Source organism: Schistocerca gregaria, chromosome 3 (genome assembly GCF_023897955.1).
Source record: "Schistocerca gregaria isolate iqSchGreg1 chromosome 3, iqSchGreg1.2, whole genome shotgun sequence".
Lineage (NCBI taxonomy): Eukaryota > Metazoa > Arthropoda > Insecta > Orthoptera > Acrididae > Schistocerca > Schistocerca gregaria.
In genome coordinates, this window is record NC_064922.1 from 861,747,828 (window position 1) to 861,766,594 (window position 18,767).

Below are 18,767 nucleotides of genomic sequence, written 5' to 3' on the forward strand. Positions count from 1 at the left end.
TATTTACACTGGTTTGAAATGAATAATAACTTTTGTACAAAACAGACAGTTTTTAATCTGCCCGTACCTGTTATCAATTAAATCTCTTATTTTCAGAATGAAATTTTCACTCTGCAGTGCACAGATATAAAACTTTATGGCAGATTAAAATGGTGTGTTGGACCGAGAACCAAATCTGGGACCTTTGCCTTTTGCAGGCAGTTGATATACCAATCGAGCTACCCGAGCACAACCTTTTATTGTGCACTACCTAAAACTTGTCACTTAAAGAGAGAACACAATTATATCTTTGAAGTGAAGAGGAGTAATACAGTATTTGACTCAGCAACGGGTACTGTTGCATTAAGAAGGATCACTACTCACAGAAGCGGCAGAGGCGACCTCAAGGCGAGGCCTGACGCGACGGCGGCCGCTGATGCTGCCGCCGGAACAGGGAGCGGGTGCAATGGTGGTGGCAGTGGCAGTGCTGCCGGGGTCCCGGAGCAGCAGAACACTGCGGGCGGTGGCCGACGAGCGCAGGCTCGCAATCACACGCAGCAGTTCTGCGCTGCAGTCGCCCGGCACGTGCACCATGCCGTTACGGGCTGCACAGAAAATGCGGCAATAGTGACCACAAATGAACTGCATACACACACCTTAGCTTAAAAAGGTGAAGTTACAGGAGATGTATCTTGTGATACTAACAGTCTTAAGTATTATTACTCGACTAAGTTAAAAGAACGACCTCTACGATAGCCAGCAATTGCATCATTTCAAACATTGTGCAATATAATCTTCCATTTACTAATTTTGTGTTATTGTTATTTGTTTTAAGTATATTTATTATTATCACAAATGTTTATTCAAAAATAAAACTGGTTTTATTCTTTATTTTACACTGAAGTGCCAAAGAAACTGGTATAGGCATGCGTATTCAAATACAATCACCTTTCCCTGCACCTAGCCTGAACCAGGGAGTATGTGCGAACCCTACCTGTCCAACTGGGGCTGGGAATTACACGGTAACCAGACACCTGTTATGCATCAAATGCACGGACCGGCCTTCAGGTGCGCACAGGGCAGAAGAACACATCTAGAGCAACCTGAAACTCCAAAGTGGAGGAAGTATTTGAGATGGAGAACGAAGAAAGAATCAAAAAACAGATGAGGGGCTGTTCTAATGTCAGGCTATTAAAACCACATAACACATTCCCAAAAGGTATCCCAGACATGTTCCCCAAGGGGGACAAGATCATTGGCATAATGAGGGTGATTTATTACGCCGGAAGCCTTCAGCCGCTAAGGCTGGTTATTATTCAAAATCTAGGGGTGACGGGTATGGAACCAGGGACCAAGGACATTTTGATTACTAATCAAAGGCGCTACCCCCCTTTTTTTTTTGTTTGATATAGTTCGTTGCTTTTAGTCTGGGCGGACATCGCAAGACATACGTTCATGTTCATCGTTGATTCTTTGACTTTTTTTTTTTATTATTACAGAGAGCATGCAGCCCTCTGACTGAACACGCTGAGCTACCGTGCCGGCATCCCCTAGACCGCAGGTGCATTCCCTACCACATTAGGGATGCTGAAGGACAACGTCCAACGGCAAATCCTCACCATACATATTTTTACGTTGTACAGTGTTTTTCACAACATTGTCCCTCTAACACAGGTATTCTTGAGGAATGACGGCCGAAATGTTGAGCACTTGTTATGAAGACCAACGCCTTTGCTAAAAATCAATACGGTTAGGCTAATTATTGCTGTTGTATCGTATGAAGTGCCATTTGTTGGTCATTTTGCACCCTTTTTGTATTCAATAAAGCCCCATCTCATTTTAAGCATGTGTGTCAATTTTCACTTCTTTCACCTACATAATTCTGTGCGGTATTCAATTTTCAAACGTCATCCGGCTTTTGGGTCTCGCGTACAGTAATGCAGCCCGATCAAGTTTCCTGCGGACGCCACCGTTGTTGCAGCGCCACGGGAGAATAACGAAGCACAGAGGAAGAGCAGAGTAGCAGTGATTGGCGCGAGAGCTGCCAGGTGACCCCAAACGTAAATAAACATAACGTATTGCGCATAAAAAGGCGAAGACCTATACTGACGTCCTCTTACACTTCTCGCAACGAATTACTGTAAACAGTAATTACTGTGAGATACCCAGGAGTAACAACCTGGGCAGACCTTAAGTGGAATAGTTACATAAGACTAACTGTAGGCAAAGCCGATGGCAGGCTGAGACTCATTGGGAGAATCTTTAGGTTACGTCGAAGAAAACCACCTATTTAGAAATTGCACGGATCCAGAAAACATAGTTCTTCTGAAACACAACTACTGCATATTTCTAAATTTCCAGAAGCCTTTTGACATTGTAACTCACAAGCGACTTCTAATCGAACTGCGTGCCTATGAAGTACTATCCCGTATTTCCCGCGAAATCCCGTATTTTTGGCTATTTTTCGGTCAGATCCCGTGGCCCATATCATTCCGAATTCCTCTCGTATTTATATAACTGGTCGTTAAAACAATTTATTTCGCCTGACACGCCACGGCTATCCCTACTGTATTTCCCCCGTGATCAAATAAACCGTTCCTAAAACTGTATGGTCACTTATCCGTTTTTGCAAAGCGAAGGGAAGTTTTAAAGTTCTTTTTTAATTTGAATATGTAGATGTAGAATGAATTGAAATTCTCCTACGTTTACCAACTAGATGTCTTTCTTTAACACGAGCAGTTATCAGAATCATTACAAACTGGGAACTCATTGAAAAATCACATGATAAGAAGCTCTGAAGTTATTTTTAAGTGATTCGGAGGGCACTAAAAGACAGTTAACATCGGACATTTATTTAACGTTTTCCCATGTTGGTGCAGCTGTTTTAGAATGTTCTCTCTCTTAATAATGCTCTGATGTTAGTATAGCAGAAAGTTTTGATGCAGCCAAGACTCTGATTAGTGTAACTGAGCAAGGAATGAAATATTTTGGTAGTGGAACAAATTAAGTTTTTAACAAGTTAATTGTTTCATAAAACGGCTTGAAGATAATCTTATTAACTTTTAAATCTAATTGAAAACATATTTAGTCAAGAATTTCAAATTTGAAGATCATTTGCCAATTGCACTGCGATCTTAGATGCCTCTTTGTCTATGGTCCAAGCTAAAATTTAAGCATTTTCAAGAAGTAATTGTCACATTTCGGTTAGATGATGTAGTTAAAGTTTTTTGTATGCTGAACATTGTAATGCAGAAGACATTTTGAACCAAGGGTTGTGCGTGGAATGGGATGCAAACAGAATATGGCTTAACGTTTTCTGTACCTTGAGAGCCAAAAATTTTCAGTTTCCAGATTTGCTAAAAGTAGTTAGGTTTGTATTCAGAATTATTCCTAGTTCAAACGCTAAGGCAAAAAGTATTTTTTCCCTAATGAACCGTAAATAAACCTAATTGCGCAATAAATATACCGCCGAGCTTATAAAAGCAGAACTGCAATTGGCAGTGAATTTTAATTTTAGCTGAGTATAATGCTTTATATATGCAAAATCGAATGAATCTTTGCAAAAAGAAGTAAAGACTGTTAATAAACACAAGCAATATTATAAAATAAAGATGCATACTGTTTTTTGTACAAAAAATACTATTTGAAATGCTTATTTTGTAGGTTTCCTTCTCGATCTTTTATTTCACCAATAAAATGTTGGCAACCCTAGCTGTTTCTAAACTACCAAACCGATTTCTCAGGAGACTATTTGAACAGTCCCCTCAGATTGTTAGCAGATGGTGTTGTCGTTTACCATCATGTTATTGTACCACTCAAGGCTGAAGAGCAGGGTAATGTGCTGCTGCCAGCCCGCCTTGTCTGAGGTGATTAAAATTACAATAAAGAGAAAAAAATCTCATTACGTCATCACAAGAACAAAACCAGTTAAAAATAATTTAAACACGATACTTGTATGGTGCGAAAAGCGTCACGGTGGTCTCGCGGTTCTAGGCGCGCAGTTTGGAACCGTGGGACTGCTACGTTCGCAGGTTCGAATCCTGCCTCGGGCATGGATCTGTGTGATGTCCTTAGGTTAGTTAGGTTTAAGTAGTTCTAAGTTCTAGGGGACTAATGACCACAGCAGTTGAGTCCCATAGTGCTCAGAGCCATTTTTGAAAAGCGTCAGTTAAATCTAAATAATGAAAAAAGTGAGGTCATCTACATGAGTAGTAAAAGAAATAGCTATATTTCTGTTACACGAGAAATCACACAAATCTGAAGGCTGTCAATTCTACTAAATACCTGGAGGTAACAATTACGAACAACTTAGATTGGAACGATCACGTACGAAATATTTGGGGAGGGGAAACCAAGCAGTGCCTTTTATCGTTTTATTGGTGGAACGCTTAGAGGGCGCGACAGGTCTAGTAAATAGGATTGCCTACACTACGCTTGCCCTCTGATAGAGTACTGCTGAGCGGTATGGGATCCTTAGCAGATGGGATTGACGGAGAACACCGAAAAAGTTCAACGAAGTGCAGCTCGTTTTGTGCTGTTTCGAAATAGGGGAGAGAGAGTCACGTACGTGATACGAGGCGGGTGGCAGTTACGGAAACAAGCGCTTTCTTCGATGTGATAAGACGTTTTTACGAAACTTCAATCTCCATCGTGCTCCCCGAATCGAAAAATATTTTGATGATGCCCTTCTACATAGGAAGATATGAACATCGTCGCAAAATAAGAAATCAGAGCTCGCACGGAGATATTTAGGTGTTGGTTTTTCCCGCGCTCTGTCCGGGAGTGGACCGGTAGAGAAATATACAGCATGAAGACGGTTCGATGAACCCTCTGTCAGGCAATTAATTGTGAATTGCAGTGTCGTGTACATATAGGTGTAAGGAAATTTTACGCGCCTACAAAAGACCGATCCCTGAGTATTGTTCATTAATTTAGGACTCGGTATTACCAATTTGGGTTATTAACGGACAGAAGATACAGTGAAGAGTGGCGCTAGATACTCAACGAACTCCAGTGGCAGCCGCTGCCACAGAGGCGTTGTCCGTCACTCACGGAGTGCTCTACCGTCGAAATTCTGAGCGCGTAAGTTCCAAAAAGATTCATAAAACAGGCCACTTCCTCCTACGAAGTCTCGCGGAATGGCCACGAGAAGAGAATCAGAGATCGCACGAAATTTTATCGACCGTCGGTCGTCCAACGCAGAACTCGTGAATGGGGGGGGGGGGGGGGCGGCTGAGATGGGGGAGGGGGCGGGGAGGGCGGAGAAAGAAGTACTCTCCGTCACACACCGGGAAATGGCTTGCGGAGCTTATACGAGGGCTATCCACAAAGTACATTACGTTTTCGTTTGTGTCCGTTAGGGGCGGGGCTAGCGCGGCCATCTTGGTGTCATGGCATTCCGCCGCTCAGTCGGCATCCTGCCGTGCTAGTGAGAGCTTCGTGCTGTACTCCGTTGAGTTACTGTGACAGTTTGAAATGTCAGCGTTAATTGAAAATGCCGCGAAGTGTGAACTGCGTGCTGTAATAAGGTTTCTGACTGCGAAAAGCTGTACACCGATAGAAATCTATCGACAGCTTTTTGTGAAGTGTATGGGGACAACATAATCACTGAAGGTGGAGTGCGTCATTGGGCCATAAAATTTAAAAATGGCCGAACTAACGTTCACGACGAAGAGCGAAGTGGAAGACCCAGCATAGTGACTGCCGAACTTGTCGAAAAAGTCGATGCCGCAGTCCGTGAAGACTGTAATTTCACAATAACGGAACACTCTACGAGTTTTCCACAAATTTCACGAAGTTTGTTGCACGAAATCATTACCGAAAAGCTTGGTTACCACAAGTTTTGTGCAAGATGGATACCAAAAATCTTGACAGAGATTCACAAAAATCAGCGAATGGCTGCAGCGTTAACGTTTTTGGACGCTTACGAGAAAGATGGCGACGCATCGTTACTGGTGATGAAACATGGGTTAAGCATGTGAACTGTGAGACAAAATTGCAGTCAATGCAGTGGGGATACACAAATTCCCCCCCAAAACCCAAGAAATGCATGCAGACAACGTCGGCAAGGAAGGTGATGGCGACTGTCTTTTGGGACAGAAAAGGTGTGATTTTTGTGGATTTCCTGGAAAGAGGCACTCCAATAAACTCTCAGAGGTATTGCCAAACTCTATACAACCTCAGAAGAGCAATACAAAACAAGCGCAGTGGAAAGTTGGGCTCAAAGATCTTGCTGATTCACGACAATGCCCGGGTCCACACGGGAAATGTCACTCGTGAAGTTCTCGAATCTTTTAAGTGGGAGTTGTTTCCTCATCCGCCGTACAGTCCCGACCTGGCACCGAGCGACTTCCACTTATTCCCAGCAGTGAAGAAGTGGTTGGCTATGCAGCGTTTTGATGACGACACACAGCTTCAGGAAGAGGTAACCACGTGGTTGAAGGCGCAGGCAGCCAAATTTTACGATGAAGGAATTTCCAAGCTCGTCCATCGCTACGATAAGTGCCTTAATTTAAATGGTAACTATGTAGAAAAGTAGTGTGCAAGTGTGGCTTTCATCTGTATATAATTAAAAAAAATTCCAATAATTTATTTATTTTTAATTCCAAAACGTAATGTACTTTGTGGATAGCCCTCGTATGTAGATGTGGAATACAAATACATTTATATGAGGAGAACTTGCTCGGCTTTCGTAAAGTATTCTCCATATGGAAATACTAGATGATCTAACAAATGAATTGCTAAAAGAACTAAGTTATCCTGTTGGCATATTCTGTGATCGTGCAAAAGCCTTTGTTTGTTTGGACGGCAAAGTTCTAGCTTAAGGTAAAGATGAAGTCTGACCCAAGCCTATGGCTGGGCTATCGGCCTTTGTTCTCCGTGTCACAAGGAGGGTGAGGGTGTGGTCCCACCACTCCAGCCATCCTAGGAAAGTCAACGGTGCTCATTTGTCAGCAGGTACAGTGGACCCCGTTTCGTCTGGCGGGATGGTCAATCACCGCCCCTATGCGGGACTGAAGCCAGTTCCTGCAGGGCTGGAGTCTGCCCCAGTAGTCCACCAGGGTCACCAATTTGTAATTGGCAGACTAAATTGTTATGGGATTAATGGTATCCCTATTGCATACACGTACGTTATCTTCGTAACGGAAAGCATACTGCCACACTATGAGACTGTGTTACAGCATGAAATGAACCTCTCAATGAGGAATCCTAACATGTGGAGCTCCACAAGGATCAATACAGGGCCTTTTCTTGTTCTTCGCCTACATAAATGATTTTACAGCAGCTTTAAAGGACGGTGAAAATAACAGCTATCTTTGCTGGCGACACTGAAACCCTCCCAGATAGCGGCGTGCATTGACACCCCACGTCCGAGATTCGGCGAGGCGAGGCAGATCCGGATCGAACCCGTTCCGCACATTGACGGAAAGAGCTGGGAGAGCCGACTAGTCAGCGGTCTCCCACGTCCGACTAGGCGAATACTGGGCTGGCACCCACATTCAGCCTCACTATGGTTCGAAAAACTTTCTCTCGCTTGAATCTGTGATTTACTCTAGACGCAGACACACAGGGTACAGAAATTGTGTCCTGGGGGATGGGGGCACTGACGTCATCAGGAATGGCATTCGACCAGCAGCTGCCAGAACCACTGGAGTAAAGTCGACTCCCACCAGTACAACAGCGTCGAACCCGTAGCGAAACGGGGAAAGGCGAACCGGCAGTTTGCTGGCGACACAGGCGTACTATTCCCGGTAGCTGAGTGGTCAGTGCGACAGAATGTCAATCCTAAGGGCACGGGTTCAATTCCAGGCTGGATCGGAGATTTTCTCCGCTCAGAGAGTGAGCGTTGTGTTGTCCTAGTCATCCCCATCCATGTGCAAGCCGTCGAAGTGGCGTCAAATCGAAAGACTTTCACCTGGCGAACGGTCTACTCAAAGGGAGGCCCTAGTGACATGGCTTTTACATTTTATTTCTTGATCCCTACAGTGGGTCGCGGCTAACAGTGTCACTTTTAATATCAGAGTGTCACATGTTACGCGAATTCAAACAGGCAAAAAGAGACCAAGCACAAGAAGTGGACAATAGTGAAACGCTACGAGTGAAATTCTTTGCCATCAAACTGGATTAAAAGGTTCAAGAGAGTCAAATCTCAAATAAAATAATCCAGAAAAGTGTTCAGCAAATGTTTACAGACATTTGTTATTCTGTTGACCTGAAAACAAGGGCGTGGAGTAACTGTCAGTTTTCAGTCCTTTTCGAGTTAGGGAATTATCTGCTGGAACGGCGCACCTAAAATAAATACAGCGGAGTACTTATTCAGCATAAGTGGATAGTATCAATATTGTGTTCAATAGTTAACCGTACATCTTCCAGAAACCTTTTTAAGGATATTGGAATTCCGGAATGAAATTTTCACTCTGCAACAGAGTGTGCACTGATATGAAACTTCCGGGCAGATTAAAACTGTGAGCCGGACCAAGACTCGAACTCGGGACCTTTGACTTTCGCGGGCAAGTGCTCTACGAACTGGGCTACCCAAGCACGACTCACGACCCGTCCTCAAAGTTTTACTTCTGCCAGTACCTCGTCTCCTACCTTCCAAACTTTACAGAAGCTCTCCTGCGAACCTCACAGAACTAGCACTCCTGAAAGAAAGAATATTGCGGAGACATGGCTTAGCCACAGCCTGGGGGATGTTTCCAGAATGAGATTTTCACTCTGCAGCGGAGTGTGCGCTGATATGAAACTTCCTGGCAGTTTAAAACTGTGTGCAGGACCGAGACTCGAATTCGGATTCGCAGGAGAGCTTCTATAAAGTTTGGAATGTAGGAGACGAGGTACTGGCAGAAGTAAAGCTGTGAGGACGGGTCGTGAGTCGTGCTTGGGTAGCTCAGTTGGTAGAGCACTTGCCCGCAAAAGACAAAGGTCCCGAGTTCGAGTCTCGGTCCGGCACATAGTTTTAATCTGCCAGGAAGTTTCGATATTGGAATTTGTTCGCCCACTTCCCAGTATATTTACTTCTTAATTTTTTTTCTGTTGCTGATCACAAGCTACAAAAACAGTTTTCTTGAATTTGTTTGTCTTCTTGTCTACAATTGAGAGCAGTGTTAAGTACTCTGCAACAACGCTTTCCTCAAACATTAAGCGTAATTGGCACTCGTTCCTAGTTCAGAAGGAAATTAAAAACTTCCCTTATTACATATCAAATTATCTGACTATGTAGATTCAAAGACTGAAAATTTTTCTTACCTACGTGGCAGGTACGTGTGTGTTCATTGTAAACACTTCTTGACATATAGTAGTGCAATGTAAATAAGTCTCTTTTGACAGAAATTTAGGTTAACTGTTCGAAAAGTACCAACCATGGAGTAAATATTAAGCTACCAATACAAGATAATCAGCAGCTATTTAGTGTCATACAAATAACAACAACTTTTTTGAAAATAGCGACATACCATATAGTTACTTGCTGTGCGGTTACAGCAGCTACAGTAGAAAGGATACGTGGCCACGTTTGTAGTTGACTTTGTGCTGTACAACGGCGCAGTTCAGCACACAGAGTTGCAGCAGCAGCGGCTCTCACCCGGCAGAACCGGACTCGACATCACAGCTGCAGGTGACGTCATTACGTGCCCCCTCAAACTCCGCTGCGCAATTCGTCAGTCGTAGTGGCTCGCGAGTGGTGGCGCGTGAATGTCTTGGCAACGTTTCCGGTGGCTGAGAGATCTCGAGAACTTGCTGTCCAGGGCAACAGTCTATAACGCTGTCTGTATCGAGGAGCAGGAGGTCAGGGCAGCGCGCGCAATATGGGATCCCGCGTTATCTTGTTGAAACATGACTTCACGGAGGGCAACAGTCTATAACGCTGTCTGTATCGAGGAGCAGGAGGTCAGGGCAGCGCGCGCAATATGGGATCCCGCGTTATCTTGTTGAAACATGACTTCACGGAGTCAATCATTCAAAGACACACATTACTCGCGAATGTTACTGTCATTTTCAATTTGCAATTTATCATTGAAAAGAATCTTCATACAGCTTAATAAGGTGTCTTCAAGAGGTGTCGTGCAGCCACCACACATTGTCTTTAATACCCGCTTCGTGTAACAATTGTTTTCTTCCTCCAAGAATAGTTACCTAAGATGCCATAAGAAATTTTAAAACCGTAAGTCCTCGAGGCCGAAGGCTGCGCTAGTAACTCGTCTGTCTGTTTGTAAGCGCCGACGGAGACAAGCAAAGCTACATCTTGTAGCTTCCGTTTGTCGCGACTGTTCACACTGCCGACGCAGAAGAGCCGCGAGGGACAGAGGGGCGCGGCGGGCACTCTGAGGAGGTATTGTGCCCGCTGACAACGGCGGCCACGCCCCTCTACTGCGCGCGCGCGCTGTGCAGCGCCTCCCTCAGGCCTGTGCAGGCGTGTGTCCCTGCTGCAGGCGACGAGAAGCGAGAAGCAGCTGTAGTTGGAAAAACGCAACAGGACGCCGTTCATTCGTCCGTCCGTCCATCGTGTCCTGTAGCTCTGAACACGGACGAAATCCTTCACAGATATGGAAGAAGTCGACCCTCACCTTAACAAAAGACAAGCAACTTTTAGAGACTAAATTTGTCACTGTTTGGCTTATTATTACTTCTCCTGGCGCAGATAAATGTAACCTAGTCAACACACTGTTAGCCATCAATATTGCGGCATCAAGAAGACGGCAAGCACCAAACGTCGAACTGCCACTTGTCTGCTTCGATATGGAAATAAGAGGAAGCATCTTCTAAACAGTCCCTGTTCTCTGTATAGTATCAGACTGCGCTTATCCGCGTGTGGGGCGTCTTAGTAGGCCCGACATTTTTTATTACCTTGCAAACTACAGGTGCATCAAATTCAGGCCCCCTCCGTCCATCCACATTTTATCGCTATGTTGACGATACATTTATGGTCTGGCCACAATGCGCAGAAGCTCTCTAACGATCCATGGAACACATGAACAGCTTACATACGAACACCCGGTTCACTGTCCAGATGCAGAAGGAAGTAAGTTTGCCATTCTTGGACGTCTTAGTACGACAGGCGGGCGGGCGTCTCGGCAACTCTGCGTACCGCAAGCCGATGCATACCGATTTCTATCTTAATGCACAGTTTCCATCATCCTGTTCAGGAGAGAGCCGTTTTGAACACGTTTGTATATAGAGCAAAATCTATTTCTGACGAGGACCACTTGAAGTCCGAAATTAACCATCTGAAGTACGTGTTCCGAAAAAATGGCTGTGCTCCACGCAATATAAAGGCTCAGAAAAAAAACCTTGAGCACGCACAAGCACATGCACGACGAACCACCAACTGCGATTCTTTCTTTTTGTGGCACTGTATCCAGTAAAATAGGAATACCCTGGGTAGACTGGGTACAAGACCGATTTTTCGGTCCCCTAAGAAAATTAAGGAAATGTTACACCCTGTTAAGGACAGACCCAGCCTCATAGTCCCTGGAATTTATAATATGCCCTGTGAGTGTGGAACCAATTGTATAGGTCAGACAATTCGTACCGCTTCCGACCGCTGTGCAGAACACCAACGACATATTAAAAATGGAGAACTATAGAAACCGGCAATTGCGGAGCACAGCCCCACTAACAAAATTTTGCAAAAACAGACATAATGTCTTATGGGATAACAGCAATCAGTGATTTTATAATGTTACTTAAAAACCGTCTTGACTGCAAATTTTTTATTCATATGACCGGTTTCGGTTCATTCAGAACCATCTTCAGATCTGTAAGGATAATGATACTAATTTACTATTTCACGGAAGCAAAACTTTTTCATCGTATCTAATCAACATCAAATGTACCAGAGCGTACCTGATATTTCAGTTACAGGAGTAACCCGTACAAATCCAGCAATTTTCACATGCTACGTCACATAAAATTGGTTGGCAGAGTGCACGTCATTTATATTAATTATAACACTATTACCGACAGGTGGCGTCTGGTACATTTGTTACATTCCATTTGCACATACTATATTCAGTAGATCTTTTTTTATTAATTAAAAATACTTGATTAAAATATGTAGATGTCAAGGTTAAAATCTGTACTTGTCAGCATTAATAAAAAACAGTAAAATTATCATTTTTATACGTTCTAAAAAACATAGGGCGATTTATATATCTATGGTGCTGGTGTGAACTTGTTTTCCTCTACGGTCTGCTTCCGTATTTCCCGCCATTTCGGCGTTGTGCCGCGGTCCGCACAGGAGGGCCCCGTCAACGACGCCAGGCGCTGCACGCGTCTTCCGGCTTCTCCACCGCGCACCATCTCTCATCCCTCGGCCTGGATCTCCACACGCAACAGTTGTATAAGGGACGGTTTCTTAACATTTTGGAAGAAATTGAAATATACACCCACAAAAATAAAGATCCGGATTTAATCCTCAACGAGCAAAGCGAATTCAATCATAACGCCTATTTCAGCATTTATGACGCCCTACTAAGGTGACAACTGTTGCGTGTGGAGATCCAGGCCGAGGGATGAGAGATGGTGCGCGGTGGAGAAGCCGGAAGACGCGTGCAGCGCCTGGCGTCGTTGACGGGGCCCTCCTGTGCGGACCGCGGCACAACACCGAAATGGCGGGAAATACGGAAGCAGACCGTAGAGGAAAACAAGTTCACACCAGCACCATAGATATATAAATCGCCCTATGTTTTTTAGAACGTATAAAAATGATAATTTTACTGTTTTTTATTAATGCTGACAAGTACAGATTTTAACCTTGACATCTACATATTTTAATCAAGTATTTTTAATTAATAAAAAAAGATCTACTGAATATAGTATGTGCAAATGGAATGTAACAAATGTACCAGACGCCCCCTGTCGGTAATAGTGTTATAATTAATATAAATGACGTGCACTCTGCCAACCAATTTTATGTGACGTAGCATGTGAAAATTGCTGGATTTGTACGGGTTACTTCTGCAACTGGAATATCAGGTACGCTCTGGTACATTTGATGTTGATTAGATACGATGAAAAAGATTTGCTTCCGTGAAATAGTAAATTAGTATCATTATTCTTACAGATCTGAAGATGGTTCTGAATGAACCGAAACCGGTCATATGAATAAAAAAAAAATTGCAATCAAGACGGGTTTTATGTAACATCACTAACAAAATACTGTTTGATGAAACAATAATGTTGTCCCATGCCTCTACATACTGGAATTCTGTTATTAAGGAGCCTATTGAAATAAGAGTGAGCGAGAAGGAGTTTAACTGAGATAGCGGATATTATCTGAGCGGTGTACGGAAACGAGCACCCGATGCAGAGAGGCAGCAGATACATTCCTTGCACTGTTTACGTTGCCATGGAAGCGGTGGCGCCACCAACACAGGCATTGACACCATCTGCGATGGCAGACCAACCACAAGCCGACCAATCAGAAGCTGTCCACGGGCTGTATAAGGCCACCACGGCAACAGTGAAGACAGTCAGTTGCTCCTAACAATGACGATGGAGGCTATCGTCAAAAGCTCGAGATTTTATCCCGAATTGACGAGGGAAGAAAATCGAGAATGTTTTACATAAAATACACGCAAGTCCTCCTGCACACGTCGATGGACTAAAAGTTCTGGAATATAGGATGTTTCCGGAAAATGGCTAAGCCACAGAAAATAGAATTGTTTCCGGAGTGAATTCACTCTGCAGTCAAGTCTGGGCTCGCCAGACCACCTCTGATTCGCTTAGCTGGTAATCCGGACAACACCTGTGACGTTTTTACGCCTTAATTCTGGCGCCTGAACCTCGTCCTCACGGTCTCCGTGACGTCATCTTTCAACAATATAACGCAAGACCTCACATTGCGCGCGCTGTCCTGACCTACTGCGCCCCGATACAGACGGCGTTATAGACTGTTGCCCTGGACAAGTTCTCGAGATCTGTCAGCCAATGGAAATTTTGCCAAGAGATTGACACGCCTCCATTCGCAAGCCACTACGATTGACGAATTGCGGCGCGGAGATTGAGCGGGCGTTATGTCACCTACAGCTGTGATGCTCTGTTGCTCTGTCCGGCTCTTCTCGAGGCCATGCAGGGTGCGAACCGTTGCTGCGGTAGCCCTGTGCGCTGGACTGTGCAACCTGTACAGTACGAAGTGAACTACAGACGTGGCCACGTATCCTTCCTATTGCAGCTACTGTACACGCATAGCATGTAACTAGATGGAAGGTCGCTACTTAAAAAAAAGTAGCTGTTTTTTGTGTTACATTAAATAGCTGCTGATTATCTTGAATTGGTAGCATAATATTTACTCCATTAGATTGGTACTTTTCGAAGAGTTACCTAAGTATATCTGAGGAAACAGCCAATGAAATATTTGTAAGTATCAATGGGTGGTCCCAGTACATACAGTTCAGTACCTCACTAAGAATATCTGACCCTATAAGTATAATGTACTCAGACAATGAAATTAAAGCTGTATACAGTGTAAAATTTTTACGGCTTCAAATTGACCAAAACCTAAATTGGAAAACTCACACTCTAGACTTAATGAAACGCCTTAGCTCAGCTACATTTGCAGTACGCATGATAGCAGAAATGGACGATTTAAAAATGAAGAAGTTAGTTTATTCGGCCGACTTCCATTTACCAAGGAGTTATCGAATCATCTTTTGGGGAAACGCCTCCCACAAAGAGAACATTTTCAAAATTTAGAAACGAGTCATTAGAATTACATCTGTTGTCAGTCCTAGATCACCATGCAGAGGCCTCTTTCAGAAACTTGGTATTCTAACTACTACTACTCAGAACATATACTCACTGATGTCATTTGTCAATACCAACATGTCTCTTTTTACACAAAATAGTGCAAAACTTGATTATAATACCAGAACCAAAAACTATCTGTATAATGACTATAAAACCTTAACAGTACCAAAAGGTGTCAAATACATGGGTACTCTTATATTCAATAACTTACCATAACATAACAAAGGTCTTTTAAGTGATGAAGATTGGTTTCAGAGTGAATTAAAGAACTTCCTGTTGGCCAACTCCTTCTCCTCCATCGATCAATATCTTCACAAGTGTTACAGCTCATAACTCCGTCTGCATTAGAATTGCACAGTAGCCATGTAGCTGGGAAAAAAAACTACATCCCAGAGACTCCTCTCCAAGGGATCCGTGGAAAACGATAAATGTAATGTAATGTAACAAATGAGGCTTCTTCTTCTTCTTCTTCTTCTTCTTCTTCACAACGCGCTATTGCCAGTCAAGTTTTACAATAAACGCTTCTATCTACTACTTACGTAAGGAAACTTCTGAATGCTCGAATGTAGAAAATGGTTCAAATGGCTCTGAGCACTATGGGACTCAACTGCTGTGGTCATTAGTCCCCTAGAACTTAGAACTACTTAAACCTAACTAACCTAAGGACATCACACACATCCATGCCCAAAGCAGGATTCGAACCTGCGACCGTAGCAGTCCTCGAATGTAGAGAGATAATTTGTAGGAATATGATGTTTGATAAGGGACGTTCTCAATTTTCTTTTGAACTGGGGACGAGTGGCAATTACTCGCTTAACGTTCGAGGGAAACTTGTTGAATACCTCTGTTACAGCGTAATTACTCTGTACCGCGAACAAGAAGACGAAGCTTAAAAGTAAATTGTTTTTGTATGTTGTGTTTTGATTCTTTTTATCACAGTGAAGCTGAAATCGTTATCAGCAACAGAAATTATTAAGGAGTAAATATACATGGAAGTTAGCTAACGAATTCAAAGCTCGATGAAAAAAGCTTCTGAAAGATATACGGTTGTCTGTCTTACATAATATTCGTATTATTCGCTTACGAGCTCTAATTTCTTTGATACTCCGGTCGTCACCTTTTCACATGCGTCAGGAAGTGATATGCTGCCCGTCTCCTCTTAGAACGTACGCTCTGGGAATTTTGTCCTCGATGTGCAACGCCTCTCTTGTAGCACTTGCCACTGGATTTTAGTAAGTTGCTTCGCAGCGCTCTGTACCACCTCGTGACGGAAGCGGGCTTCACGCCTTTGCTTCTTCGCCATCTCCTCTCTTAGTCCTCCCTGGGAAGGGCCCTAAACTTACAAACATTACTCAATAATCGGATAAACGAGTGTGTTTTTTTCTGAAGTCGCTTCTTTTATGGATGAATTACATATCCTTGCCACTTTTCCAGTCCATTTCCTTCTCGAGTTACTAATTTTATGCAGTTGGTTCACTTTAGGTCACTGCTGGACATTTTGCCGTTGTTGCTTTTTCCAGTAGTTTGTAACCAGTCGTGTAATGGAACAGCAATGTGCCTTTTAGCGTTTTTGGTCGTGCCAAACGCTTCAGATTTATTTAAGTTGAGGATACATTGCTGGTCTCCGCAACACGCGTCAACTCTCCGCATGTCTTCCAGCATTCGTTGCAATTTTCTGGCGCTATAAACAACCTATAAACACCAGCGTCATCCCCTAAAACCATCACGAAGCTACCTATCGCCGTTACCCATTAGATGGAACAGCCTTGTCACATTCCGTTTCGTTACTCCCAAAGTTACATTTTACATTAAACGATGCCGCCCCGTTAAGAGGGTAGTTCTCTTCGAAAATACTTTTAAAGTGTTTTTTACTTAAATTATTGCCAGGGATGTCTGTTGCAGTGTTCATCGCAAGTTCGCTAGAAACTGCGTTTTCGAATTAGAAGGTGATCTATGAAAAAAGCGCGGACTTCAATGCGAGATGCTTGTAACAGTTTCCACAACGAAACTTTGTCTCGAAACCTGGCAGAAAACCCAAAGCGATTCTGGTCGTATGTGGAGTATGTTAGCGGCAAGAAACAATCAATGCCTTCTCTGCGCGATAGCAATGGAGGTACTATCGAAGACAGTGCTGCCAAAGCAGAAGTACAAAACACAGCCTTCCGAATTGCCTTCACAAAAGAAGACGAAGTAAATATTCCAGAATTCGAATCGAGAACAGCTGCCAACGTGAGTAACGTAGAAGTAAATATCCTCTGAGTATTGAAGCAACTTAAATCACTTTGTAGAAGCAAGTCTTCTGGCCCAGACTGTATACCAATTAGGTTCCTTTCGGAGTATGCTGATACATTAGCTCCATACTTAACACTCATATACAACCGTTCGCTCGACGCAAGATCCGTACCCAAAGACTGGAAAGTTGCACAGGTCACACCAATATTCAAGAAAGGTAGTTGGAGTAATCCACAAAATTACAGGCCCATATCGTGAACGTCGATATGCAGCAGGATTTTAGAACATATATTGTGTTCGAACGTAATGAATTATCTCGAAGAAAACGGTCTATTGACACCCAGTCAACATGGCTTTAGAAAACATCGTTCTTGTGAAACACAACTAGCTCTTTATTCACATGAAGTGCTGAGTGCTATTGACAAGGGATTTCAGATTGATTCCGTATTTCTGGATTTCGGGAAGGCTTTTGACACTGTACCACACAAGGTGCTCGTAGTGAAATTGCGTGCTTATGGAATATCGCCTCATCTATGTGACTGGATCTGTGATTTCCTGTCAGAGGGGTCACAGTTCGTAGTAATTGACGGAAATCATCGAGTAAAACAGAAGTGATTTCTGGCGTTCCCCAACGTTGCGTTATAGGCCCTTTGCTGTTCCTTATATGTATAAAAGATTTGGGGAGACAGTCTGAGCAGCCGTCTTCGGTTGTTTGCAGATGACGCTGTCGTTTATCGACTAATAAAGTCATCAGAAGATCAAAAGAAACTGCAAAACGATTTAGAAGAAATATCGGAATGGTGCGAAAAGTGGCAGTTTACCTGAAATAACGCAAACTTTGACATCATCCACATGAGTGCTAAAAGGAACGCGTTAAACTTCGGTTACACGATAAATCAGACCAATCTAAAAACCGTAAATTCAACTGAATACCTAGGTATTACAATTACGAACAATTTAAATTGGAAGGAACACATAGAAAATGTTGTGGGGAAGGCTAACCAAAGACTGCGTTTCATTGGCAGGACACTTAGAAAATTTAACAAACTTACTAAGGAGACTGCCTACACTACGCTTGTCCGTCCTCTTTTAGAATACTGTTGCGCGGTGTGGGATCCTTATCAGATAGGACTGACTGAGTACATCGAAAAAGTTCAAAGAAAGGCAGCAGGTTTTGTATTGTCGCGAAATGTGGGAGAGTGTGTGTCACAGAAATGATACAGGATTTCGGATGGACATCATTAAAAGAAAGGCGTTTTTCGTTGCGACGGGATCTTCTCACGAAATTCCAATCACCAACTTTGTCCTCCGAATGCGAAAATATTTTGTTGACACAGAGTTACATAGGGAGGAACGATCACAAAGATAAAATAAGGGAAATCAGAGCTCGTACGGAAAGATACAGGTGTTCATTCTTTCCGCGCGTTATACGAGATTGGAATAACAGAGAATTGCGAATGTGGTTCGATTAACCCTTTGCCAGGCACTAAAATGTGATTTGGAGAGTATCCACGTAGATGTACATGTTTCTGAAAATCATTCACAAGGGAAAAAGAATTGTCGACAAGTATTTTCAGCGATTGCCTAAGAGACATAATGGAAATTATGAATGTGCTCGAAGTTGAGATCGGACCGCCTGTTACAACTTCTGCACAAAAGCTGCCTAAAAGCGTACCGAGCGAGAGGAGCAGATCAGCGGACGAAGAAGTTGTCAGACAGGCCCGTGGAACCATCAGGAGATGGAGGAGGGGGGGGGGGGGGCTACAAGCACTGCTGTGTGGTCCAGGGATTCATTACTATCTAGAGGT

General features: G+C 43.4%; 1 protein-coding gene across 3 annotated transcripts in view; it reads right to left on the reverse strand.

Annotated features, from left to right (window-relative positions):
* The window catches only part of LOC126354875 (rho guanine nucleotide exchange factor 26-like), a 444,136-nt gene that overhangs the window by 164,851 nt on the left and 260,518 nt on the right, over positions 1-18,767 (reverse strand). For 2 of the 3 annotated variants that reach the window (XM_050004883.1, XM_050004882.1), the window contains exon 5: positions 364-584. In XM_050004883.1, coding sequence (XP_049860840.1) covers positions 364-584 — 221 coding nt within the window. Of the gene's footprint in view, positions 1-363; positions 585-18,767 lie in introns of those variants that run through there. The other variant, XM_050004884.1, reaches the window with a different exon arrangement.